Source organism: Calonectris borealis, chromosome 25, assembly GCF_964195595.1.
Source record: "Calonectris borealis chromosome 25, bCalBor7.hap1.2, whole genome shotgun sequence".
Classification (NCBI taxonomy): domain Eukaryota; kingdom Metazoa; phylum Chordata; class Aves; order Procellariiformes; family Procellariidae; genus Calonectris; species Calonectris borealis.
This window is the reverse complement of record NC_134336.1, coordinates 2,674,092-2,700,336: the sequence shown is the minus strand read 5'-3', so window position 1 is coordinate 2,700,336 and position 26,245 is coordinate 2,674,092. Positions and strand designations below refer to the sequence as shown.

The 26,245-nt window shown below is 67.9% G+C and overlaps 1 protein-coding gene across 1 annotated transcript; it reads left to right on the top strand.

The window, feature by feature from the left end:
• The first annotated feature begins 263 nt into the window (after positions 1-263).
• On the top strand, positions 264-25,660 carry ADGRB2 (adhesion G protein-coupled receptor B2). Its single transcript, XM_075173842.1, is given in 33 exon segments — positions 264-366; positions 369-490; positions 4,703-5,501; positions 9,625-9,708; positions 10,748-10,912; positions 12,148-12,312; positions 13,366-13,530; positions 14,347-14,511; positions 14,589-14,690; positions 14,846-14,952; positions 15,346-15,540; positions 15,631-15,699; positions 15,799-15,907; positions 15,982-16,128; positions 16,766-16,841; positions 16,913-17,015; positions 17,286-17,329; positions 18,401-18,527; positions 19,071-19,174; positions 19,463-19,565; positions 19,842-19,992; positions 20,282-20,351; positions 20,483-20,549; positions 20,670-20,755; positions 21,315-21,413; positions 22,364-22,535; positions 22,607-22,702; positions 22,901-22,940; positions 23,117-23,775; positions 24,158-24,193; positions 24,520-24,624; positions 24,775-24,828; positions 24,988-25,660. Coding segments are annotated over 33 exon segments (4,869 nt in total). The 5' UTR covers positions 264-278; the 3' UTR covers positions 25,183-25,660.
• Positions 25,661-26,245: the final 585 nt, after the last annotated feature.

The following is a 26,245-nucleotide window of genomic DNA, read 5'->3' as shown; positions in this document are numbered from 1 at the left end:
GTTTTCCTTCGCCCGGGCTGTTCCCATCGCTGCCGAGTCCCTGTGCTCCAGGCTGGACGGGGGCTGCAAGATGGGCTGCCCGTGCCCCCCTGCCCGGAGGAAGATGATGCTCGGACGGACGGACACACAGACCATGGGACGAGCCGCTAGCCCTGGGCCAGCCCCCGCCGCCCCTGCACAGCCCTCGGGGCTGGGCTGCTGCGACGCCTCGATACTTCTCCATGGGAATTTGGACCGAGGCCCAGCAAACTCATTTCCTACCACAGTGCCGTCCTCTAATGGGGACGGGGCTGGCTCTGGGCCACCCAGCTCGGTTGCCAAACGTCAGAGGCTCCGTAGCTCCTTGGTGCTTGCGAGGGCCATTGTGTCCCCCCCGCTCTCGTCCCGCCTGTTCGTTCTTGATGTCCTCCAAGAGCAGGATGGAGCCAGGCCCCTTCTCCTCCTCGGGGTACCTCGGAGGCTCCCGGCGGATCCGGGTCCAGCTCAGATGGTGGGTTACAGAAATCCCCCTCCGGCGTGAGCACACATCCAGGCTGCCACCACGCTGCTGCCACCCCTGGGACGCGGACCCCCCTTTGGAGCCCTCCTGGGGCTCTCAGCCCCAAATCCCTTTGCCCTGTGGTGCCAGGGCAGGATGGAGCTGATGGAGAAGAGGGAGCCACATCCCAGCGACATGGAAACTCCTCAGAAGAGACCGTGGGAGAGCGACAGGAGCAGCCGCGGCTGCTGCAGCCCCTGCGGGTGCCCTGCTGCGCGGGGGTGCTCGCCTCTAGGGACCCCGCAGCCACGGAGGGGGAGGCAGCACATGCTGTTCCCTGGCAAAGCGTAATCCCTAATCCCGGAGGAGATTTCACTGTGCTGTCTCTCGGCCTTGCTTTTGGAGTGGAGTTTTACCAACAGCAGTTAAGTAAAATAAATAAAAAGGCCTGTGCTTGCCAGTGCTAGCGAGGCTGAGCCAGTGATTGGCAAAGCGGCACCATTAATTACAGCTCGGCGCTGCTGCCAGCCTGCCAGCTTCAGGAAAGGTGGTGGCAGCGCGCCGGGGAAGCCAGAGGGAGAGGGGGAGTGCAGGGGGAGGGGGGAGACGTGGCAGCACCGAGGGGAGGGAAACGTGGTCCCGGGTGCCAGGGGGGATTGTGCTGCGGGGGGCGGAAGCGGCACCAATTCCCCTCTCCCCGCCGAGTGCCTGTGCGTGCATGCACGGGAGCCCACGCGTGCACACGCGTGTGCATGCATACGCTTTGCAGGAAGCCACATTTTCGGGGGGCTGTGATCTCAGTGGAGTTGCTCCGGCACTTTTGCCCGGTGATGCTCACAGCGTTAATTAGTTGGCAGGGAGGCTCTGTGGGTGCTGCCGAGGGCCGGGCAGGGGCTCAGTGCTGGGGGTCCCTCGCGCCGGGAGGATGGGTGCAGGGCACCGAGGGCTGAGCACGGCAGAGGTGGCTTGGAAGTTCTCGGGTGCCTTTGAACAGCTAGTGAAGATCCTGGAAATTGGAGGGTCACGGACTGTCCCGGTGGGAAGAGCTCGTTATGGCACTTCGTTCATCAGTGTCGCCTCTGGGCAGGCAGGGATGTGCTTCCACGGGAGGGAGCCCATTTCGTGGCCGCATGGCCGTGCCGTGCCGTGCCGTGCCGTGCCGTGCCGTGCTGCCGGCCAGCCTGCTCCTCCCCAGATGCCGTTGCCTTTCAGCAGGGAGCGAGGCCGTTCCCGCTGTGGTTCAACACCCAGGACTGCCTGGCCCTTCCTTACCCTCGTGCCCTTGTCCCGAGCCATCCTCGCGTTAGGAATTCTCATGGATTGTATATTTTCTACAGCTTATTAAAAGAACACTGTCGGGTTAAAAACCGTGTCTCTTAAAACTGAAATCTCCTTTATTTTGCTATTAATCGTTTCTCAGATTATTTATGCCAGCGGGGTTTAGTGCCGCCCGTTTATCACTTTTGGGGCTGCTTGGTTGTTTCTGGCTTTGCCTGGCGGGAGAGGGGCGGCCGCGGCAGTGGTCAGGATGGAGCTGGACCAGATCCCTGCCGAAATCCCCGTTCAGGCACAGCATCTTGAGGGAAACAACCTGTTTGTGCGGCGCGAGCGGGGCTGGTGTGGAGCAGTGCTTCCTCCTGCCGTGCCGCGGCTGCTGGCGAGGGAGAGGCGAGCCCTGGTCGGATCCTGCCGGTTACCGGAGCCAGGAGGGATGCGATGGCAGCGATCGAGAGGGGCCGTGCTCTGACTGCCGAGGATGGGGAGCCTGGGATGTCGCTTCCGCACAGTCGCTTCCCGGTTCTGTGATGGCTCTTTAAAAGCTTTAATTAAAAACCCACCCCCTTCTCCGCGCCCGGGCGGGGAACAAAGGCAAATGGAAGGGGCTGGAGCGGGTGGCTCCAGCGGGCAAGCGTGCCAGCCGTGCTCCGGGTGCCATCCCCGGGGAGCAGCACCCACTCCCGCAGCAGCCCAGCAAGGCGGTTGGGTGCGGCGGGTCCCTGGGGGCAGCCGGCGTCCCCCCACCAGCAGACTTTGCCAACGGTGCCGGGATGCGGCCGCTGGCGATGGGCGGTTTCTTCCACACGGACCGAGGCCGTTTCGGAGGCGGAAGGGCGATGGGCAGCGGGGCCGTGCCCTGGCACCCCGGCGAGGCTGGGCTTGCACTTGCCGGAGCTCGCCAACGGTGACGCTGCAGGATGTGAGGTCCTCGCCACGGTGCCAGGTAGGGGGTGACGGTGGCCCTTCCTCGAGCCGCTCGGCAGCTCCCGCCGGGTGACTCAGTGCCCCAGATGTTAAATATCTTCTCGGGCCCAGCTTGCAGCTCAATGAAATATTTTCACTGCAGCAGCAACAGCAAGCGCTGCAGGGAGCGGGGCTGGTGCTGAACGAGCTGTATCAGATTTGATCTGCTCTTAACGAGCCCTGGCTTCGATAGCAGCTACGGTGTGGTGCCAGGCGCTCGGGCAGCCGCAGCCCCAACCCTGGTGGGATTTTGGGGTGGGGGGAGGCTCCCCATGGTCCAGAGCACCTGGACGCGGTGGAGCCCGGGGAGGCACAGCAGTGGGCTGCCCGGCCGTGCCCGGCCCTGCCGAGCTTTCCAGCATGCGGTTTGCCCCAGCGGCAGCCGCGCAGGCAGGCTGGGCACCGGCAGGAGCCGGGCGGGAGGGAGGAGCGGATGGCAGTGCCAGAGCATCCCTCCTCGCTGCTCCCGGGCGAGGGAAGCAAGCACCATCTTGTGTCCCTGCCAGGCTGCGGGAGCCCCGAGAGCTCACTGCAGAGCGGCAGCGTGTCCCTGCCTGACCTCCTCTTCCTCCTCCTCTGCCGCCTCCTCCTCCTCCCATCCCCGGCTCTCCCGGAGCAGTGGAGGGCCGTGATTCTCCGGGGGGACCCCAGGTCCTTGCTGGGTGCTTGAGGACCATCAGTGGGGGCTGCCCGTGGGGCTCCCTGCTCCAGCCCCCCTTGGCTCCCTGCTGCTGCAGGTGGGGGATCTCCTGTGAAATTCCCCGGGGTCTCCCGGGGGTGGAAGTGGCTGTGGGAAAGTGGGGTTTTCTTTTGCCCCAGATCTGCTTACATCAGGGGGGTCCTGCCTGCATCCGGCCCCAGTCCCAGCTCTTCCCGCTGGCTCCATCCCAGCCCCTTTCTCCCCCTGCCTGTGTGCTGCTGGCGGGGGCCGGCTGCCGGCACCGAGCCCCAGCGCTGCCGGGGCGGCGGGAGCCAGCGCCAGCCTGTTGCATGAGAACCGGGTTATTTTTAGCTCTCTAATGTGCCCGTCGTGGCTTCGGCGCAGGCTCAGCCGAGGCTCAAGCTCCCTCCCCGATGAGCAGGGGGATGCCCTGGTACCGGGGCCCCGGCCAGGGGTGATTTGGGAGCAGCAGATGTTGTTTGGGGATGGAGAAGAGTATCCTGGTGTTGTGTTGAGTGCTTGGCATCCCCCAGGCATGCCTGGGATAGAGGGGAGCAGGGACCTCAGTGATTTTGGAAATCAGTTTCTGGAATGGCATCCGTCCCCTGCGGCCACCTCCTGCCGTCCCCGGGGCTGCCCCTCGCCGCTGCTGGCCCGGCAGAGCGGTGCCGACACGCGTGCGGTGGCCTCAGCCTCTGCAGAGCCACGCTCCGGTCCAGCTTAAGAAGGCCACCGCGTGCATTATTTTATTAATGAGTTATTAAAAAGCTATCCACGGCAATGCTGCTGCGTACCCGGCATGGTGTCCAAGAAATATGTACTTTAACAATTGCTCGCCCTGTGCCAGGCTCTCACGGCAGGTGGGGGGGACACCATGCTGTTGGGGTGCCCGTGCACCCCCAGCGCATCACCCCGGGCTCCTCTGCTGAGCAGCCGGCCTGTCCCCGCGGTGCTCTGGGGCCCCAGCAATAGCTACGAGGCTTTTTATAGCCCCGTCTGGGCAGAAGCTGCGTGGTGGCTCCTTGCCCAGTGTTGTGCCTGGCCAGCCCAAGACCCCAGGGTCTCTGCTCTGGTGGTTTTGGGGTAAAGTCCCCGGTCCGTGCTGCATGGTCCCTGGCCTGGGGGCTGCCTTGGCACAGCCTGGGGGACAGGGCAGGGGTCTCTGATGGCTGTCCCCTGCCTGCAGGGTGGCAGTTTGGGGACATAGACCAGCTGGGATGCTGACCCCCCCCATACCAGCTCTGCACCCCCCGGCACAGCAGGGAGCCCGCAGCAACCTGCCTCCCAGTAAGCGTCTGTCTGTCCGTCTGTCTCTCCCCCAGGGCAAATGCCATAGGATGACCGCTGCTGGTCCCCTCTTACTGGCTGTGATATCGTCTCTGCTGTGGCTCACGCGGGGCTTCGACCCGGCTCCCAGCGCCTGCTCCGCTCTGGCCTCTGGCGTCCTCTACGGCTCCTTCTCCCTCAAGGACCTCTTCCCCACCATCTCCTCCGGCTGCTCCTGGACCCTGGAGAACCCCGACCCCACCAAGTACTCGCTCTACCTCCGCTTCAACCGGGAGGAGCAGGTCTGCACCCACTTCTCGCCCATGGTGCTGCCGCTCGACCACTACCTGGCCAACTACACCTGCGACCCCCGCGGCGAGGCCGCCAGCCCCCCGCCCGCCCGCCAGCGGCCGGAGGAGGAGGAAGAGGAGGAGGAAGCCGAGCTGGAGCTGTGCGAGGGCGCGGGGCCCTTCACCTTCCTCCATTTTGACAAGAACTTTGTGCAGCTCTGCCTGGCGGCAGAGCCCGAGGCGGCCCCCCGCCTCCTGGCCCCCCAAGCCCTGGAGTTTCGTTTCGTGGAGGTGCTGCTCATCAACAACAACAACTCCAGCCAGTTCACCTGCAGCGTGCTCTGCCGCTGGCTGGAGGAGTGTCTGCAGGCGCCCGGCGCCCGCCGCTGCGGCTTCACCCACGCCGGCTGCAGCTGCCAGGCGGAGAGCCCGCCGGCGCCCCGGCGCAACGGCACGCGGCACGCTGCCCGCACGCCCGCCACGCCGCCTGCCACCAGCGACTGCTGCCCCACCGACCTGCATTCTGCGAATGCCAATGATTTCGACCTGCCCGAGGTCCCACACGGTGAGTGGGGTGCGGGGGGGGGCCCCGGGGATGGACCCCCTGCTCTGTGCATGGTTCCCAGGGGTGCTGTGCACAGAGCAGGGAAGCGTGCAACGGATGAATCCTGCCCATGCACGCTCCCCAGGGCAGGAGGGTGCAAATTTGGCACTGTGCATGGAGCAGGGAAGCCGTGCAATGGATGAATCCTGCCCGTGCACGCTCCCCAGGGCAGGAGGGTGCAAATCAGGCACTGTGCACAGAGCAGGGAAGTGTGCAATGGAAGAATCCTGCCCGTGCACGCTCCCTGGAGCAGGAGGGTGCAAATTTGGCACTGTGCACGGAGCAGGGAAGCTGTGCAATGGATGAATCCTGCCCATGCACGCTCCCGGGGCAGGAGGGTGCAAATCAGGCGCTGTGCACAGAGCAGGGAAGCGTGCAATGGAAGAATCCTGCCCGTGCACACTCCCCGGGGCAGGAGGGTGCAAATCGGGTGCTGTGCGCACAGCAGGGAAGCCATGCAAAGTGCAAATCCTGTGCATGCTCCCAGCCCCGGGTGCCCCTCGCCTGAGCCATGGCCAGGCTCAGTGGAGCCGCAGCTCGCTCTGCCCTGGCCGCGGTCCGGCCAGCCCTGTCAGCCCCGCTCCTCGCCGCGCCGGCCCCGGCTGTTTGCCACGGCTGCTCTGGCACAGCCTCCGTGGCCCCGGGGCCTCGCCTGCCTCCCCTCCGCGCCGGGCTGCTGCTCGCCTGCCTGCGAGCCCGGCGCAGGAGCGCTGTCGCTCTGCATTGGTGGAGACGTGGAAAACAATTTGCAGGTAAAATGACCCTTTCTCGTGGCAAATTACCCTTGACTGCTGCAGCCCGGGCGCTTGTTATTCCAGGCAGGATGTCACGGCACGGCGGCACGGCGCGGCCGGGCTATTAACCAGGGGGAATGAAGCCATTTGCTTGTTACGGAATTGCAGGAACCTCAAGTGAAGCTAAAGCAGCCGTGCTCACCCGTGCCCTGGGCACCGGGGTCGGGCTGCCCGTGGCAGGGAGTCGCCTCACCCAAGCGCTCCCTTTGCTCGTGGGCATCTCTGCCCAGCCTGGCGAGGTGATGCAGGGGTTTTGGGGCACATCTGGCCAGATGTTCCCCCTGCGCCGGCGCTGGGTGATGCACAGGGAGGAGCAATCCCCAACTTAGCTGTGTGGGGTCTTTATCCAGCAGATTAGGTGGTGGTGATGGGCTGTGGGTATATATATAATTTCACTGGGCTTTAGTATTTATTTCAGGAGCTAAATGTCATTACGGGCAGATCCCCCAACTAAATCCCTGGTCCGTTACAGCTGCAAGGTTATAAATCGCCTCATCCCGAGGGGAGCTGCTTGAACTGATTTTATTTTATTTTTTTCTTCCTTTTTTCCCCTTTAAATGCAACTCTGCATGGATGATTATGAGCTCCGTGCCGGGTTCAGGTGCCATCCCCAGGCTCAGCCTGGCTGGTTCTCTGCCCGGGGCACCCAGGGATGCCGCAGGGGCCGGCACCCGCCGTGTCCCGGGGCTGCCTGGGGAGCAGCGGGTGCTGCGGGCTGCCGGCGTGGAGCAGGGCTGGAGGATGCCCCATCCCCTCGGTTCCCAGGGCATCCTGCACCTCCCCGTGGCTGGTTTGGCGGGGGTTAGTAATGCCGAGCGTGGCTCCAAGAGGGGGTGCTGGGCCGGGTGCAGCAGAGGTGGTCCCCGCAGACCCCCCGCAGACACTCAGGCACCGAGCCGCCTGCCGCCTTTCCGCAGACGGGCACGCCGAGCGGCAGCAAGGGCGAGAGCGTGAACTCCCGCTCCTTCCCCAAATTACATTTGACATTCAATTAAAACCTGGAGGTGCCCGGACGTACAATGTTATTGCAGCGCTGCAGCCGCAAGGGTAATGCGCTGCCTCGGCCACCCCGCGTGCCGCGCCGCTGCCAGCCGGCGCAGCCCCCGTTGCTGCGTTCCCCCCCGGGGCGTTTGCCTGCATCCCTGGGCCGGGCCGTGGGGCTGCGGGGCTGGAGCACAGAGCGCCCTTCATGGCAGCGAGGGGGGGTCCCGGGCTCCCACCTGGCCTCCCCCCGGCGCCCCGCGGGGTGGAGAATGGCCGCCTTTCAGGGTGGCGGTGGCAGGCAGGGCCGGGGGGCTGAATGGCGCCTGTGAGCCGAGCCTTGGCGGGCGCCCAGCGCTGATCTCACCGGCTCTCCTCCGCCGAGCGCCGCAGCAACGCGGGGGCTGGCGCCCGCCCAGCCGCTCCCCGGGCCTCCCCGCTCCCAGCCGCGGCGGTGCCCCCGGGGTCCCCGGCCCCCGCGCCGTCCCCTCCGTGGCACGGCTCTCCCACGGGGCCGGGGAGACGTGGTTGGAGCTGGGGAGACGCAGCCCCAGTGCGATGCGGTGCTGGGTCCACGCGGGCGGAAAGCGTGGATGGGTGTGGGGATGGGGTTGAAACTTTGCGCGTGACGTTGGGCGCATTGCAGCCATGCAATGGGGGGGGTCTTTGGAGGGGGTAGAGCCCCGCAGAGTCCGCAGCACCGGGGCCGAGCGGTTCCAGCTCTGGGGCTTGCTCCGGGCTGCGTTTCCCCTTGCCCCGAGCCCATCACCCTTCAGAGGCCCCCGGGGAGGTCATACCGGGACAGGACCACGGCTGTCGGCTTACGGGGACACAACTGGCCTCAGGGGACATCCTGGGCTCCCCAAAAGAACCCCACTGCCCTTGCAGCCCAGCAGCCGTGCCATGGTGTGGGGTGCTGGGGGACCCCGGGGGCAGGACTGGGTGCGGGTGCTGGGGCGGGGGGTGCCGGGGCCAGGCGCAGCCACCCCGTGGTGACGGCCGGGGATTTAGTGCTCTCCGAAGGAAATTGAATTTGGTGTCTCTGTCGGACACAGCCGGGGAGAACGCCCTCGTATATCCTCGGGATTTATGGTTGTCCCCAGGCGCTTGCCATGACGTGCGTAGTTCTGCCGTGCCAGTCATGGGGGCGGGCGGCCCCGTGGGGAACTCGGCCCCGCGGCTGGACAGACCCCCCCAGGGCAGCCCCTCCACCTTGCCGGGTCCCCCTGCACCCCCCGTGCCACGGAGCGGGGTGCGCAGGGAGAGGAGCCGAGGGCACCCGGCTCCACCGGCGGTGACGGCGAGGAGCCTGCGCTGGGGACGGGCGCGGGCAGGGGTTACGCTGGGTTGAAGGCAAAAGTCAGTAAATTTGGGTCTGGTTTACAGCACTAATAATTGTCAGCGCAGGCAGCGCTCCCTGCCCGGGGCTCGTATATCACCTGTGTGCATTGCAACGGGAGCCGCAGCGTGCCCCGAGCACGATGGGCGCTCCCCCGCCAATGCCAGGTGTCCCCATGTCACCTCCCTCTATCCCTTGGGGACATCACCGTGTCTGTGCCGGGGCAGCTCGGCGAGGAGGTTGTGCCGTCCCTGGCTGCTCTCCTGGCTGGCACAGCAGCGGGGTGCCCACGGCACTTTGGGGGGGCCACGTGCCTGGGGTGGCATTGGCAGTGCCCAGGGGAGCCCCCGCCGTTTCCTGTGGCACACGGCATCCGCTGGCAGCAGCAGCCCCGGTGCTGCCGTGCCGTGCCCAGGGCAAGCACACGGGAACGCGCCAGCATCCTGCGCCCCGGTATGGGGACAAGGGACCCTGCTGCAGGACAGGGGGGTGACCCGGGGGGGTGTGGGGGAGGCCGGGGAAGGCGTCCCCCCCGCGCCCGCAGCCGTGCCTCCCGCCGAGCCCTGCACATGCCAGTTAATTTCACGCCAAGTGCTCTTGATGGATCTCTTGTTATTTTTGGTGAGCCAAGCCATAAATTTGTGCCACCTCACTGCAGCAAGCTGTTAAGTGGGGAGGGGAGAGCACCTCTGCCCAGCGCGGCGGGGGCGCGGGCACCCTGCCTGCACCGGGGACGCGGCACCAGGGCCGTGCTCCAGCTGCATCCCCTATGACAGGGGGTGATGTGTTTTGGGGGGCTGTGAGTGTGCTCAGCCATGCTCAACCATCTCTAGCCCTCGGGGATGCCACGCGGTGCTCAGTGTGGGGCTGGGTAAGCCTGTATCCCTCCTGCAGTGTCCCTTGACCCACGGTGGCCCTGTCCCCATCCCCGTCCCCTGCCCGCTCTCACCAGAGCCTTTCTCTCTTCCAGACAATGCGGTCGAGGAGAATCAGAAGGTGAAAACCCAGTGGCCGCGGTCAGCAGATGAGCCAGCCGTCTACATGGCCCAGACAGGTACTGGTGCTGCCCCGGCGCGGGGACAGGCACAGGACACCAGCGGCGCTGGGCTCGGGTGCCCGGCCACAGGCAGGGGTGATGGAGATGGAGCGATTCCCTTTGCTTTCTGCCCACAGACCGACTTAATTTGCTCCATTTATATATTTTTTTCTTTACACCTTCCTCCGAGGGTTGTAAAGCAAAAAAAAAATCCATTAATTGTTTCGTTCAAATGTATTTATTTGGCAAATCCATCTGGGTAATTTGAGCGCGCTGCTCCCCCCTCCCCAGCCCCCCCTGATTTATGGTCGGAGGGCTCGGAGGCGAGCGGGAGATGGATGAGCCCCGGTGCCGGGAGAGGAGCTCTGCTCCCTGTGCCTGGCATGCAGATCTCCTCCCAGCCATGCTCACGGGGGTCCTGCCCCCCTGGGAGCTGCTGGGCAGAGCGTGGGGTGACCCCGGTGGTGACCCAGTCCGGCCCCGGGGTCCCCGTGTGATGCGGAGCAGCCGCAGGGCGTTGTCACCTCCATGGGAGCCCTGCTCCGGAGCCTGCGTCCTGTCTGTCTCCAGGACAAATCGTCCCCTTTGGAGCCCTCCTCCGTATATTCCTTTTTAATTTAAACTGATGGCCTTTTCTTCTGGCCTGTCCAATAGCTTCAGAGACATCATCAAGCTTAATAAGAGCTGGGTTGTTGTAAATGTCGATGCTGCGCCTGGGTGGGGAGAGGGAGCCGTGCCAGGCTGCCCGCACTGCCCGCGCTGCCTGCGCTGCCCGCGCCGCCCCGGCTGCCCCGGCGCGATGCTATCCCTCCCTCGTGGGGGGCGATCCTATGCCCCGACCCCTTCTCCAGGTGCAGCTGGTGCTGGGTCCGGAGGGCAGCGTGGGCTCCTTCACCCTGCTTACGTCCTCGGTGTCATCCCTGTCACCTTGTCCTCGTCCCTGCGCTCACGGGTGCTGCCTGGCCGCTTTCCCGTCCCCCCGTGGGGGCTCCACTCACGGGACCTTCCCCGGCCCCCCCAGGTGGTCGCCGGCTCTCAGGCTCCGTGTCTCCCACAGGGGACCCGGCGGCGGAGGAGTGGTCCCAGTGGAGCGTCTGCTCCCTGACGTGCGGGCAGGGCTCCCAGGTGCGGACGCGCTCCTGCGTCTCCTCGCCCTACGGGACGCTGTGCAGCGGGCTGCTCCGGGAGACGCGGACCTGCAATAACACGGCCACCTGCCCAGGTACGGGGGGCCACGGGGGCACCGGGGGGGGGCTTCGCTGCCGGCTGGGGGGTGCCCACTGCTGGCTGGGCTCTGGGTCGGTGCCCACAGGACTGAGCGGGTGGGTGGCTGGGGAGAGCAGGGACATTGCTGGGGGTCTCTGGGGGTGTGGGGTCTCTTGCGGGTGGGGGGATGCTGGGGGTGGATGAGGAGGGTGGCTCTGTGTGGCGGTGCTGTGGAAGCAGGCATTGCCCGTCCCGCGCTGGGCTGCTCCGAGCCCCCGTTGGCATCCCCCCATCGTCTCGCCTTCCCCGCTGTGCCAGCTCTTGGGAAACCGCGTGGGGAGCAGCAAGCTGGGGGAGGCGTCTGGAGTGGGTGCCCCATCCCACCCCACCCCACCGCTCCTGCTGCCGGGGGTTTTACCTTAGGAGCAGCTCGGCCGGCGGCTCCTCTCCGTCCTCCCTCCCGGCAAACTCGGGGCTTCCCCAGGGCGTCTGCTGGGCTTTGTGCTGGGGGCTCGGGGGCTGGAGCCTGCGCCGGGGGGCTCGGGGCTGGGCAGCTGCCTGGCCCGGTGTGGTGGGGGCCGAGCCGCTCAGTGCCTGGAGGCAGGTCGCAGGCAGGATGCCGGGGGGGGGTCTCACTGGGCCGAGTACTGGCCATGGTGGTGTCCGTGCGTCTCCCGTGGGACACGGGATCGGTGGGGCATCGGGGTGCTGCAGCGGCAGCCAGGCTGCCCTGTCCGAGCCTGGGATGTTTTGGGGGAGTGCAGCCCTGTCCCATCGCTCCAGGGACATGGCAGCTCACGGAGGAGCATCCTTTAGGATGCTTGTGTGCCGCGTGGGTCCCCGCTCCCTTCCCGGGTGACCTGAGCTCCCGTGGGTGTGATGTGTCCGAGGGGTGGCCATGCCCAGCGTGTCGACATGGGTTGGGGTGAGTCGGGCTGTGTGTGGGTGCGGGGGGACGTGCGCCGCCGGTACCGGGACCCCAGGGAGGAGGCTGGAGCAGGGCAGGGAGCGGCAGCGGCCCCGCTGCCTGATCAGGGCCCTTGGGGTTCAGGCTCGGGTGTGATGGTGGGGCAGGCGGTGCCGGTGGGACGAGGAGGGGAGCCGGGGACCGTGCCCGGCTCTGCCGCGGAGCCCTGGCCCAGAGCACGAGGGGTCTGCGATGGCCAGGACCCCTCGGTGCCAGGAGGAGGAGGAGGCTGGAGCCCCGCGGGGCCGGGAGCGTGTGGCGACGGGCGCTGTGCTGTGTTGCAGTTCACGGCGCGTGGGAGGAGTGGTCCCCGTGGAGCCTGTGCTCGGTGACCTGCGGGCGAGGGGCCAGGACCAGGACGCGGCGGTGCGTGGCCCCGCGGCACGGAGGGAAAGCCTGCGAGGGCCCCGAGCTGCAGGCCAAGCCCTGCAATATCGCGAGCTGCCCGGGTCAGTACCTCCCTCTCCCCCTGCTCCTCCTTCCCCCCGGGAATGCCGAGAGACGGCACCGGCCAAGAGCCAGGGCCGTGCTCCCGGCGCGGGGCTGCGGTGCTGCGAGGGACGGGTGGCACCGCCGTGGGGACCTGGGACAGCCTGGGGACACATGGGTGCCGTGACATGGGGTGCTCCCTCCTGTCCCTGCTGGAAACCCAGACAGAGAGCCGGCTCTGTCGGCCACGCCGGGGGGCTCGAGCCCCCACCATGGGCAGGGGGGACCAGCCTGGGGACCACGGAGGAGCCGGCTCCTTCCCTCCCCATCTGCTGCGACCGTCTGTCCCCCGCGTCAGGCAACAGCGCTGGCACCGGGGTGGCACGGGGACATCGTGGGGCACCGGGGAGGTGGCTGGAGGTGGTGAAGGGGGTCTGTCTGTGCGCGGGTGGCAGTGCTGTCTCCTTCCCTTCCTCCTGTGTGCCGGGAGTGGCTGCGGTGGTGGCCGTGGGGTTTCTCGGTGATGGCCAGGGATGCCACGTCAGGGGCCAGCATCCCCGCGGGGACTCCACGTGCGGCGCGGGGAGGCCAGCGGTGGGCTGGGAGCAGGAGGGAGCGCGGGAGCTGAGGCGTGCGCAGGGTGCACCCCTTCCGCAGCAGCTCCGGCAGGGACGTGCCACCCCCGGCACATGGCTTTTGCCACGGCAGATGCTGCTGGAGTGACGAAAGGTCACGGCAGCTCTTTCCCCGCCTGCCCTGGCCCGTACGGCAACGCTGGGGCTCGCAGGTTTGGCGGGGAGCGATGCCGGGGCCCCGTGGGTGTGGCTGGGCGTTGCGGTGCAGCGGGGCTGTCGGAGCAGCCGCTCGGGGTGTGGGGGCCAGTCCTGGCGACAGCCCCCCGGGCTGGGCAGGGTTCGGCGCTGGCTGTTGAGGTCGGGACGGGAGGAGCCGGCACGTCCGTAGGTTGGACCCGTTGCACGGAGAGCCCGGCGTGGGCCGCGGGGAGCTGGGGCCGTGCGGCTGAGGGGCCGCCGGCCGGTGGGGGCTGACGCCGCTCTCGCTTGTCCCCGCAGTGGAAGGGCAGTGGCTGGAGTGGGGCGCCTGGAGCCGCTGCTCCGTCACCTGCGCCAATGGCACGCAGCAGCGGACGCGCAAGTGCAGCGTCTCGGCCCACGGCTGGGCCGAGTGCCGGGGGGCCCACGCCGACGCCCGGGAGTGCTCCAACCCCAGCTGTCCCAGTAAGGCCCCGCGCGCTGGGGGGGGAGCGGGGGGGAGGCCACGCGTGCTGCTGGCACGGCGTGTCGGTGCGCGGCACATCAGCACGCGGCCCAGCCGTGCATCTGCCGTGTCACCGCCGGTGACACGAGGGTGCCGGCAGCCCCCTCCGCTGCAGATGTGGGCGCGGGGGGAGCAGGAGCCAAAGGGTGATGCTGGGGATCGGCAGCCCCCCCCCTCGTGCCGGTTGCTCCCTGCAGGCGCACCCCAGCTGGAGGAGCCGGGGATTTGTCCCGTGCCCTCACCCCTGTGTCACGCTGGGGGGACCCGTCGGTGCCCGGTGGCTGCAGGTCCTGGCGTGCTTTGGGCGTGCGAGCTCTCGTGCGTGCACACGGGGCAGCGCGTGGGGCTGGGGCCGGCTCTGGGGCTGGGGGGACACAGGGCAGGGGGTAGTCAGGCCGAAGAATGGACCCCGTCCTCCTCCTTTCCTTCGACCCCATCCTCGTCTTGTCCTTCGACTCCCCGGCATCGGTCGCAGGCGCAGAGGGAGGCGGGTGCTGCGCCATGGCCGCCGCGGCAGCCGGAGGGAGGGAACGGCTCTGCCGCGCGCCGAGGGTGCCCTTGGGCTGCCGACGGGGAGCGGCCGGGTGGCGGCACGGGGACGGTGGTCTTGTCTGGAAGAGATTTAAATCATTGATCCATGGATTTCATACCCTGAGGAGCTTTCAATTCATGGCACGGGGGGCAGCCGCCGCTGGGGCCCATCAGCCCATCCCCGTCTCCCCGGGTGCTGCTCGCTGTGCCAAACCAGGTGTCCCACGGTGTCCCCATCCCCGCAGCCGACAGCAAGTGGGGCCCCTGGAACCACTGGAGCCTCTGCTCCAAGACCTGCGACACCGGCTGGCAGCGCCGCTTCCGCATGTGCGAGGGCACCGGCGTGCAGGGCTACCCCTGCGAGGGCACCGGCGAGGAGGTGAAGACCTGCAACGAGAAGAAGTGCCCAGGTACGGGGCACCCCCCTGCCCCCCGGTGCCCATCACCCTGCGTCTGGGCTGCACCTGACCCCCCTCTCGCCCCCCAGCCTACCACGAGATGTGCAAGGACGAGTACGTCATGCTGATGACCTGGAAGAAGACGGCTGCCGGGGAGATCATCTACAACAAATGTCCCCCCAACGCCACGGGTGAGGGGCACGGGGCGAGCACCCCCAAACCCCCCATGCCCCGGAGCAGGGCAGGGGGTGGCGGGTGGCATCGGAGTTCCGGGCAGTGCCGCCTGTTCTCGGCGTGCCGGGGAGGCGGTTCCCGTGCCGGCGTCAAACCTGATTCTCCCGCGCAGGGTCCGCCAGCCGCCGGTGCCTGCTGAGCCCCCACGGCGTCGCTTACTGGGGTGTGCCCAGCTTCGCCCGCTGCATCTCCCACGAGTACCGATACTTGCATCTCTCAGTAGGTGCACGCTCTGGCGCGGCCCCCCCGCCCTCCCCTCCCCGTCATGGGGCGTCCGCCCCGTCCCCAGCCCCTGCCGTCCCCTGGGGAAACCCAGCAGCTGCTTTGCTTCACCGGCTGGCTACCACATGGGGAAACTGAGGCAGGGCTCCCCGGGCAGGGCTGGGAAAGGGGACCCCAGTCCGAGCTGTGCTCCTGTGTCCTCGGGAAATGGCTTTTGGGGTGGGAAGGAACCGCCAGACCCCCATGTCCCGCTGCTGTCCCAGTTAGTGCAATTAGCTCTGCAGTGTCCCCACCACCCGGGCTCGGGCATGGCGAGGGACCTGGAAACACAGAGCACTGTCGGGGAGGGCGCTGGCGGCCGAGTGACACCGGTGTCCCCCCCTGTACAAGCTGCGGGAGCACCTGGCCAAGGGGCAGCGGGTGCTGGCGGGCGAGGGCATGTCGCAGGTGGTGCGGAGCCTGCTGGAGCTCATGGCCCGCAAGACCTACTACAGCGGGGACCTGCTCTTCTCCGTGGAGATCCTGCGCAACGTCACCGACACCTTCAAGAGGGCCACCTACACCCCGTCCTCCGAGGACGTGCAGGTAGCGGGCAGGGGACGGCGAGGGACGCCCCCGGGGAGGTGGCGGTGGTCGGTCCCTGGACCCCAGCCCCGCTGAGCCCCGTCCCCGCAGCGCTTCTTCCAGGTGGTGAGCTACATGGTGGACGTGGAGAACCGGGACAAGTGGGAGGACGCCCAGCAGGTGGGTGGCACAGGGCACAGGCGGGTGGCTGGGGCGGCCGGGATGTCCCCACCGTGGGGCCACGTCCCAGCGGCTGCGGAGCTGGTCCCTCGCCCGCAGGTCTCGCCTGGCTCCGTGCACCTGATGAAGGTGGTGGAGGACTTCATCCACCTGGTGGGGGACGCGCTGAAGGCCTTCCAGAGCTCCCTCATCGTCACCGACAACCTGGGTGAGCGGCGGGGCGGGCACGGGGCCCCAGCGGGCGCGGGGAGCCGGCCGGTGACGCCTGCTCTGCCCTGCCAGTGATCAGCATCCAGAGGGAGCCCGTCTCCGCCGTCTCCAGCGACATCAACTTCCCCATGAAGGGCCGCCGGGGCATGAAGGATTGGGCCCGCAGCTCCGAGGACAAGCTCTTCATCCCCAGGGAGGTGCTCAGCCTCGCCTCCGCCGGTGAGGCCGGGCTGGGGCCGCGGGAGCGGGCACGCTCTGCACGTGTGTGCACGTGTGTGCACGTGTGTGTGCGCACCTGGGGCTGTGCAGGGGTGTGCACGAAGTGAGCGTGCACATGTGAGTGCACATCTGGTGCTGTGCACATGTGAGCATGCGGCTCTGGGAGTGTGCATGTGTGTACACATGTGTGAGTGCACATCTGGTGCTGTGCACGTGTGAGCATGCGGCTCTGGGAGTGTGCATGTGTACACGTGTGTGAGTGCACATCTGGTGCTGCGCACATGGAGCGTGCACATGTGGTGCAGTGCACATTTGCACGCATGTGTGAGCATGCATATCCGGGAGTGTGCGTGTGTGTGCATGTGAACATGTGTGAGCTTGCATGGCTGGGGCTGCGCATGTGTGAGTGTGCACATCTGGGAGTGCACGTGTGTGAGTGTGCAGGCAACCTCCTGCCAGCCCACGTGCCGGCGTGTGTCCGTGTGTGCCGTGCCTGTGTGGGGGAGGGGGTGCACGTTCCCTCACGCGTCTCGGGGGCAGACGTGTGGGCTCATACGTGTATGTGTGTGCTCGCTGAGCCCACGCGTGTGCTGGGTGCTGGATCTCGGCGCCGCTTTTCCATCCCCTCTCTCTGCAGAAACGGATGAGTCGTCCCACTTCGTCATCGGGGCCGTGCTGTACCGCACGCTGGGGCTGATCCTGCCTCCGCCCAGGTGAGTGGGGCTGCCCGCAGTCTCCCGCACCGCGTCCCCGTCCCTGTGACAGCCGGTGCCCCTCCCTGCAGGACCCCCCTGGCCGTCACCTCCAAGGTGCTGATGGTGACGGTGCGCCCGCCGACCAAGCCTGCGGAGCCCCTCGTCCTGGTGGAGCTCTCCCACATCATCAACGTGAGTGTCCCTCTCCTGTCCCATCACCGCCTCACCACGTCACCGTGTCACCTCTCGGTCCCACGTGGGTCCCACCAGCCCCTTCACCCCCGGGCGCTGAGAGCCAGGCAGGGGCCAGCAGCTCCCAGCTGGTGGCCACAAGTACTCAGCTCCGTGCCCGCGGTGGGCACGCGCCAGCGCTGGGGGAGCCGGGCAGGTCCCCAGGGGCCGATCACCCTCCTGGGGCTGGGAGCAGGGGGGCGAAGCACTGACCTGTCCCTCTGTCCGCAGGGCACGTCCCACCCGCAGTGCGTCACCTGGGACTACTCAAGGACGTGAGTGGGGGACGGGGGTCAGGGACACCCCGGCCATGCCCTCACCGGCGGGCAATGCTGGGCAGCGGGGCTGGGCTGTCCCAGCACCCACGGGCACCTGGGGAGGTGGCGGCAGGGGCGGGAGCGGGGTCAGTCCCTTCCCGTGGCTGAGCCCCTCTGACTGCGGGTGAATGGTGCTGCCGCGGATCGATCTGCCTCCGCGTGACGCCGGGGACGGATGCTGCCAGCCTGCCAGATGCAATTTGTTAGCGTGGAGCCCGGTGCTCCGGCAGGAGCGAGGGAAAGTAGGGCACGGCGGGGGGAGCGGGTGGCATTGCTGGGCCCCCCCACCCAGGTGCCCGTGGGTGCTCTGCATCTCGGGGTCACTGGTTCCAGTACAGCTCCCATGTTGACAGGGGAGGCGTGTGGTTGTGATGAGTGTGGCAGGTCTCAGCCTGGCCTGGGGGAGCTGTGTCCCCAGCTGTCCCACAGACCCAGTTCCTGGTTTCCCTGCCTTGCTGGGAGCGGTGGCTGCTCTCTCCATGCATGGCCAGCGTCACCCTGGGGCACCCGCTCCCGGGGGGTCCCCATGGCAGGAGGGGTCCCCACGGCAGGAGGGGAGCATCGCCGCTCCCGGGCACGGCTGGCTTTGGGGGTAGCACATCTCTGCTGCGTGAGCCATGGCTCGTGCTGGGGGGGTACGTGGGTTCCAGGGGCCCCCTGGGACTGCTCCTGCCTGCCCCGGCGCTGCCTCGGCCCCCCTCCACCCCCACCACCCCTCCTCCTGGGCCTGGCCCCCTCCCTCTGTGGTTTGCCCCCCCAAACCTGGGTGGGATGATTAAAAATTAAGCTTTCGTGTTGCACCGCTCCCCAGGGGGATCAGCACCAGGGCAGGCGGGGGCAACCGGGGCAGGGATGGCTTCACCCCCCGCCATGGGCTCGGGGGATTAACCTGTCCCCTGGCAGTGCCCCCCCCGGCTGCCTCCCCCCAGGCAGGGGCCAGCGAAGGGTTAACTCGGGAGAGGCGCGAGGGGCTGCCCGTGTGTTTGATCATTTCAAATTGCTCTCCCTCACTCTCGTCCCATTAATCAGGGATGCTGGCTTGGGAAACTGGGACACGGAGAGCTGCCAAACCCTGGAGACCCTCCCAGCGCACACCAAATGCCAGTGCCGCCAGCTCGCCACCTTCGCCGTCCTCGCCCAGCTGCCCAGAGACCTGGTAGGGGACAGGACGGGGACAGGGACGAGCCTGCTGGGGACACGGGCCATGGATGGGGGGCGATCCCCGGGGCCCGGCTGAGGTGGGGGTCCCAGGGGAGGATGGGGATGGGCAGGGGCTGCATTGCCTGCAGGCACCTCGTCAGGGTGGGGTGGGCACCAGGGGGATGAGGGGGGTGTCTCCCACCACCCGAGGGAAGGGCCCCTGCACCCCCTGGCACCCCGAGGGTGGGCTTGGGCAGGCAGGGGGCTGCCGTGGTCGACAGGGCTCGATATGGGGCATTGCTGCGTGCAAGGAGGGGAGGGGGCAGACCCCGGCCCCAGGCATCCCCCCACCCCATTGCTATTCTGCCCGCATCCCCCGTCGGCATGGAGATGGGCACGGGTCCCCGGGAAGGCGCCTTGGCTACGCCACCGACCCCCTCCGGCACCCGGGGGTCCCCAGCTGGGGAGGTGGAGGGGCCCGGTGGGGGGCAGGGGCTGGCAGGGAGCAGCCATGGGGGGCCGGGCTCAGGCGCTCCCCCCCTTCCCTGTTCCCCACCAGGCCATGGACCCCTCAGGCACCCCGTCGGTGCCGCTGATGATCGGCTGTGCCGTCTCCTGCATGGCCCTGCTGACCCTGCTGGTGATCTACGCTGCCTTCTGGAGGTGACCCGGGGACAGCTGGGGACGCGGGGGGCACCTGGGGCGTGAGACCACGTGGGGAGGGGGCGGCGAAGGGGGGCACGGCGCGAGCAAAGGCTCAGCATCAATGTGATTAAATGCAACGTGGCGGGAAGAGAATAACTCAGGTGGCAGCGGGTGGGAGAGGTGCCCGGGCTGCCTGGCACTGTCCCTGGCGCAGGACGGTGCCCACCCACTGGCAGCATGCGGGGGACGTGGGACAGGGACGTGGAACAGGCTGGCGCCCCGGCCCCACGCGGCTCCTGCCCCCAGGTTCATCAAGTCAGAGCGCTCCATCATCCTGCTCAACTTCTGCGTCTCCATCCTGGCCTCCAACATCCTCATCCTCGTGGGCCAGTCTCAGATGCTCAGCAAGGTGGGTGCCACCACCGTGCCCCCCTTGTGGGGTCCCCGGGTGGGCATGGGGGCTGCAGCGGGGTCCGAGCCCTCTTTTCCCGGCCGGTCGCCTCTTCCCTGCTGGCTCCCAGCAGCAGATTGGATTTGGATTAACTCGATCTCGGGATTAAATCCTTTGCGCCGATGGCTTTGACACAAACCTTGCCCAGGCGTGGGAGTTTAACCGCCACGGTGCCGGGCGCGTGGCCGCGGTGGTGCCGCGATGCCTCCCCCTGAGGTGCCCGCGTCCCCGCAGGGCGTGTGCACCATGACGGCCGCCTTCCTCCACTTCTTCTTCCTCTCGTCCTTCTGCTGGGTGCTGACGGAGGCCTGGCAGTCCTACCTGGCGGTGATCGGCCGGATCCGGACACGCCTGGTCAGGAAGCGCTTCCTGTGCTTGGGATGGGGTAAGAGCCCGGCAGGGCTGGTCCCGGGACAGGGTGGAGGGGAGGCACCGTGCACCCCTCACTGGTACCCCCCCAGGGTTATCAGAAGGGGAAACTGAGGCACAAAGGAGGAAAATAGACCCAGGTGTCTTGGTCCCTTCAACGTGGCACTCTCTGACCAGCCAGACTGTGGGGAGCTGCCAGAAGGGCCCCATCCCTGTCCCCATCCATGGGGGCTGGCACAAGAGTGATGCTGGGGGGGACAGTGATGCCACCCCCCTGCAGCTCCAGCCTCATCTCCCCTCTCCAGGCTTGCCAGCCCTCGTGGTCGCAGTCTCTGTTGGCTTCACGCGGACCAAAGGCTACGGGACGGCGAGCTAGTACGTGGGGACGGGGGGACACGGGGCTGGGCATGGGGACCGCTCCGGGCTGGCAGCAGTGCTGGGAGCAGGGGACAGGGACAGGGGATGTCCCCTTCCATCGGCTCCTGACACGCCACGGTCCCCTGCAGCTGCTGGCTCTCGCTGGAGGGCGGTTTGCTCTACGCCTTCGTGGGACCCGCTGCTGTCATTGTGCTGGTGAGCTGACCCCCAGCCTTGGACCCCCAAAACCCACCCCGGTGCGTGGCCGCTCCTGCCAGCCCCGGCTCGGGGAGGGCTCCGTGCCCGGCCCTAACGCCGGCGCCGCTCTCGCCCAAGGTGAACATGCTGGTCGGCATCATCGTGTTCAACAAGCTCATGTCCCGCGATGGCATTTCAGATAAGTCCAAAAAGCAGCGAGCTGGGTAAGTGCCCTGCGCCCCGCGGGGCTGTCCCTGGGGCCGGCGCGGAGCACCCTGCCCTGCCGCGCCGCGGGGCATGGCATGGGGTCTCCTCCGGGAGCGGGCTGAGGACGGGGCAGACTTCACCTCATCAGTGGGTGGTGGGGACCAAGCCCAGGGCAACCACAGCTCCTTGCTGGGGGCTGCTGGAGGGGCGGTAGCTGGGGGCAGTCACCCCCACACCTTTCCCCGGGGAAGGGGGAGCCGCATGCTGCGGACCCCCCTCCCTGCCGCCAGCGGAGGGGGCTGAGCCCTGCCCGCCCCATCCCGCTGCCGCTTGGCCACCCCTACTCGTCATTAACAACTGCTGCCGCCCTCGACTAACCCGGCTCTCTCTCTCTCTTTCTCTTTTCCTTCTCCCATTTGCTTTTTGCCTGTGTCCATCCATCCATCCGTCCATCCGTCTGGCCATCCACCTGTCTGACCCCCCTCCCCATCGCTGCCATCCTGCTCTCCCACGGCCTTGCTCCCCGCGTGGCCCGGTCCTGGCCGCGGGGCGCCGGGGGGGGTGGTGGGTGCGTAGCTCCAAGCCCCCCCCCTGCGGCAGCCTGCTGCTGAAATGCACCAAGTGCGGCGTGGTGTCCAGCGCGGCCATGACCTCCGCCACCGCCAGCAGCGCCATGTTAGTGCCCGCCACGCGCCCGCTTCGCCCCCCCGCCCTGAGCACAGCCTTGGACCCCGGGGAGCGGGGGGGTGGGCTCTGGGTATCGCTCCGGGGAGGATGGGCTCTGGGTTGGGGGTCCCGTGGGCAGGGCGAAGGCTGTGTGCTCGGGGCGGCCCCGGGCGTGGGGTGCGCGTGCCCCACCGCGGCCATCACGTCTGCATGGCATGGCTTCCCGCAGGTCACGTCATCTCTGGGGTTGGGGCGCGGGGGGCTCGGCTCCTCTTCCCCGGGGCGGCTTGGGAGAGGGGAGGGCGTGAGGGGCACCACGCCATGGGGCACAGGCAGTCCTGGCCTCGGGGGCGTCCCCGGGACCCTCTTCCCGGCACGTGAGCCCCCTCGGGTGCTGGCTGGGACGTCTCCAATGGGTTGGGCTGTGACCACTGCCACCCTGGCCAGCCGAGGTCCCTGCTCCCAGGGGTTTAGTTGCAATAGAAGCAGCCCCAAAATTCACTGCTAAAAAAGAAAGAAATCCCCTTTCTGCTCTTCTTGCGGCTGTGGGAGGGTGACAGTGGCCCCGCGTCCCCCCAGCACCCTCGCTGCTGGCTGTGCTGCCTGTGCGGGGACAGGGACATGCATGGCTGTGCCCTGCCCGGGCCAGCTCGGTGGTGCCGATGGCTCAGCCTGGGGTTGTGCCGGGGGGAGAAGGAGCCCGTGGGCCCCCATGCCATAAGGCAGAGTGCCCCGAGCACCCAGCCAGCGCTGGCTTGGGGACGCCGAGGAAGAGGGGACAGCGGGGGGGCCTGGTGGGGCACAAGGCGTCTGCAGGGTGCTCGGGCTCGGGTCTCCGTGCCGTGCACGCACGGTCAGCCCCGGCCACGCTTGCGGGGCTGGGGGCGATGCTCAGGGGGGCTGTCACGGGGCAGCTCCGGCGCTGTGGGCTCACCCCGGCCCCTCTCTCCCTGCCCCAGGGCATCGCTGTGGAGCTCCTGCGTGGTCCTGCCTCTGCTGGCGCTGACCTGGATGTCGGCCGTGCTCGCCATGACCGACCGGCGCTCCATCCTCTTCCAGGTCCTCTTCGCCGTCTTCAACTCCGTCCAGGGCTTCGTCATCATCACCATACACGGGTTCCTGCGCCGAGAGGTGGGGCGGCCCCGGAGGGGTGCCGGGGGGGACCCCTGGCTGCGGGGCCGTGACCGGCTCTGTCCCCGCAGGTCCAGGACGTGGTGAAGTGTCAGATGGGGGGGTGCAGGAGCGAGGAGAATGAAAACTCGCCCGACTCCTGCAAGAACGGGCAGGTGCAGATCCTGGTGAGTGCGGCAGCGCCGGCACGGCCTGCAGCAGGCACCGGCAGGGCTGGGCAGGGCTGCTCGCCCCGGCTGGGGCAGGGTCCCCATCGCAAACCCCGCTGCTCCCTGTGCTGGCCAAGATGCATTCATTTCCCTGTCTCTCTCCCTCTCTTTCTCTCCTCTCTCTCTCTTCTTTCCCCTCTTTCTGTATTTTTATAGACAGATTTTGAAAAGGACGTTGACCTGGCGTGTCAGACAGGTGAGGTCTCCCCTGCCCCCTGCGCTGGGGACGGGGATGTCACTGTGCCTTGCCTGGGAGGGACAGGCAGCGTGTGCCGGGGTGGGCACGATGCCACCGTGCAGGGGGTCGGTCCAGCCTCCCTGCCCTCCCGCGGGACCCCCGGGGCCGGCTCTGACCCCGCTCCCTGCCCGCAGTGCTGTTCAAGGAGGTGAACACCTGCAACCCCGCCACCATCACCGGCACCTTGTCCCGCATCTCCCTGGATGGGGACGAAGACCCCAAGCTCAACACCACCTCGGAGGGTGGCCTGGGCTTCTCCAGCCTGCCAGGGAACATCCCTCCCTCCAGCATCCTGGTCCAGGTCCCCAAGATGACGCCCAATGTGGTGGCAGGATTGAGCGAGCTGGGCGACCCACCGGCGCAGCAGCTGAGCCTGGAGACGCCGGGTCCCGTCTACCTGTGCACGGAGAGCAGCCTGCGGCCCCTGGAGTACGGCTGGCTGCGGGCGCCCGAGCCCCCGCGGGAGAGCGACTACATGGTGCTGCCCCGCCGGACCGGCAGCCTCAAGCCCTTCCCGCGGGAGGAGGGCACCCTCGGTCCCGGCGCCGAGGAGGGGGTGCCCGGTGGGACAGGGCGCCCGGCGGCCGAGGGGGATGCCTACCCCGGCTTCGTCACGGTGGACCACGTCAACGTGAACTTGAACCAGCCCTACGGGACGGTGAAGACCCCCTACGGCCTCCAGTTCAAGCAGCACCCCACCGTGCGGCAGATCCTGGCCTCGGAGCTGTCGGAACGCAGCCGCACCATGCCCCGCACCGTCCCCGGCTCCGCCATGAAAGTGGGGTCCCTGGAGGTGAGCGGGGGGCTGGTGTGTGGGTGTGCCCGTGGACACGCGCGTGGGGAGGGAGCGGGTTGGGCGAGGGTGCAAGAGCATGCATGAGCATGTGTGCACGCGCAGGGTTGCATGAGTTCCCCCCGCGCTCGCTGCTCGGCATCCCAGCCTTTGCCTGGGGCTGCCTTCACCCCAGTACCGCGGTGGATAAGCTGCACGTCCCCCAGCTCGGCCGGGAGCCCCGTGTCCCCAGCCGGGCTCTGCCCCCTGCAAGTGGCACGGCTCGGGGCTGGCATGAGCTTCCCCCCTGCCCTGCTCCCCCCACGTCCCGGACCTCCAAAGACCTTTCCCTTTTCTTCTCCATCTCCTCCCCCTGCTCTGGGCCCTGCGTGTCCCCTGCCAGAGGAAGAGGTTGCGATACTCTGATCTGGACTTCGAGGTAAGCCCCGCCACGGCAGCGGGCGTCACCGGTGCCCGCCGCGGGGTCGGGTGCCATCCGGGGAGCGAAGCACCTTGCCCCCGGTTCCCTCTGGCTCGCTGTCAGCGAAGCAGCAGCCAAGATCGGAGTTTTATACCAGGCAATAACGAGCGTTGGCTCTTGATTAAAACGCCAGCGCCGAGCGGGAGTGTTGCAGCGGGCTCTGCCGCTCGTCTGGGGTGCCCCGGGAAGGCGGAGGGGACGGGGATGGGAACGGGGGGGGTGTGCTGAGGGGCGCGGGGCCGTGCTGGATGCCGACGGCCGCAGGCTCCGCTCTCGCCCCGCAGAAGGTGATGCACACGCGGAAGCGCCACTCCGAGCTCTACCACGAGCTCAACCAGAAGTTTCACACGCTGGACCGGTACCGGGCCCCGGCTGCCGGCTCCTCCAAGGTGAGGTCCTGGGGTCCCCATCCTGCTCCGGTCTGCTCCCCGACACCCCTCCACCTCCCCCTGCATGGCCCGGGGCATCCCGGGGAGGACGGGGGAGATGGGGCACCCCCGGGAGGATGCTGGGGCTGAGTGCTGCGGTTATTTCCGCAGCGAGAAAAGCGGTGGAGCGTCTCGTCGGGCGGCGGGGAGAAGAGCACGGCCAACGTAAGTGCCCGAGCCCCCCCTGGGGCTGATCCACCCCATCCTGAGTGGGGCCGGAGGGTGTAGGCGAGTGGCTGTGCCCCAGGGCTGGGTGCTGGTGGGACAGAGCCGTGCATCGCCACGCACCCCGGCCGCTTGCCACAGCTCCCCCTCGCCCCGCAGGATGCGGCCAGCCCCGAGGAGCAGCAGCCGCAGGCGCCGGCCGCGCCGCCGAAGCCGTGGAGCACGTTCAAGGCGATGACGCTGGGCTCCCTGCCCAGCGCCCAGCGGGACCGGCTGGAGCTGCGCTGTGCGGACTGGGAGGGCCCCTGCGCCAGCCTGGATGCAGCCGACGGCGACTTCCAGACGGAGGTGTGAGCCCTGCGCCCGCCGCCATCGTCCCGGGGCAGGACGAGCCAAGACGCTGGGTTTGCTCTGTCCCCCTCGGCGGCTGGGGGGGTCCCCGCCTGGTCAGAGCCGTCCCCGCGGGAGGGACCGCGCTCCCCCCTGGCCGCAGCCGCCTCCTGCCCGTCCTCGTGCGGTTTCTCCTCCATGCCACCCTCCGGACACGGGTGCGGAGGGGACACGTGCACCCCCCCACGCTCACCCACCGATCACGCCTGCACCCCCCGGGGCAGGACCGGCCGTCGAGGCCGTCAGATCTTCGTTCTTTTCTACCGGGATGTTTCTTCACGCCGTGCACCGTGTGCACGCGAGCGGCCGCCCCCGGGGCCGGGCTGCCCTCGCCCCCCGGGGCCCCGTGGCCGCCCCCTCCCAGCCCTCCCCACCGTCCCCACCCCACGGGGCAGGTGCTGTCGTTGTTGGAAATAAAAGTTCACTCTCTGTGGTGCCGTGGGGCCGCGGCCGCCGCCTCGTGCTTCGTGTCGGGGGTCCGGCTGGGGAGGGGGTGACTGTCACCCAGTGGGGACCTCTGGTCTGTCTGCTCCCCCCAGTCCCCTCCCCGCTTGGGCTGTGCCCCTGCCCGGACCCCGCAGGATTCTGCTGGCCAGGGCCGAGCCCGCACCCACGCGCTGCCGTGCAAATGAGTGTCTTATCGCAGGAGCCAAGAGCAGTAAATTACATGGTAATTAATCTATGAGCAAATTAGTAACTTCGGAGGCAATTACTACGCAATCTGCAGAGGCACATAACGTGGGGTGCCTCGCGCTGCCGGAGCATCCCTGGCATCAGCGCAGCCGGAGCTGGGCGTTGCAATGCGGGGGTGCTGCCCACGGCGCCGGTGCAGGTACCCCCGGGGTGGGGACAGGCAGGGACAGGGTGCTGGGGCAGGGGGGGCTGGCAGCGGGGCCAGCAGCCGTGGCCGTGAACTTGGCTTGTGCTGGACCAGGAGCTGTTGGGAGAGCAAGGGCAGGACTCAAGCTTGGGGCAGGGCAGTGCTGGGGGAGAGGACGTCTCTGCAGCGTGGGTCTCAGCACCTTGG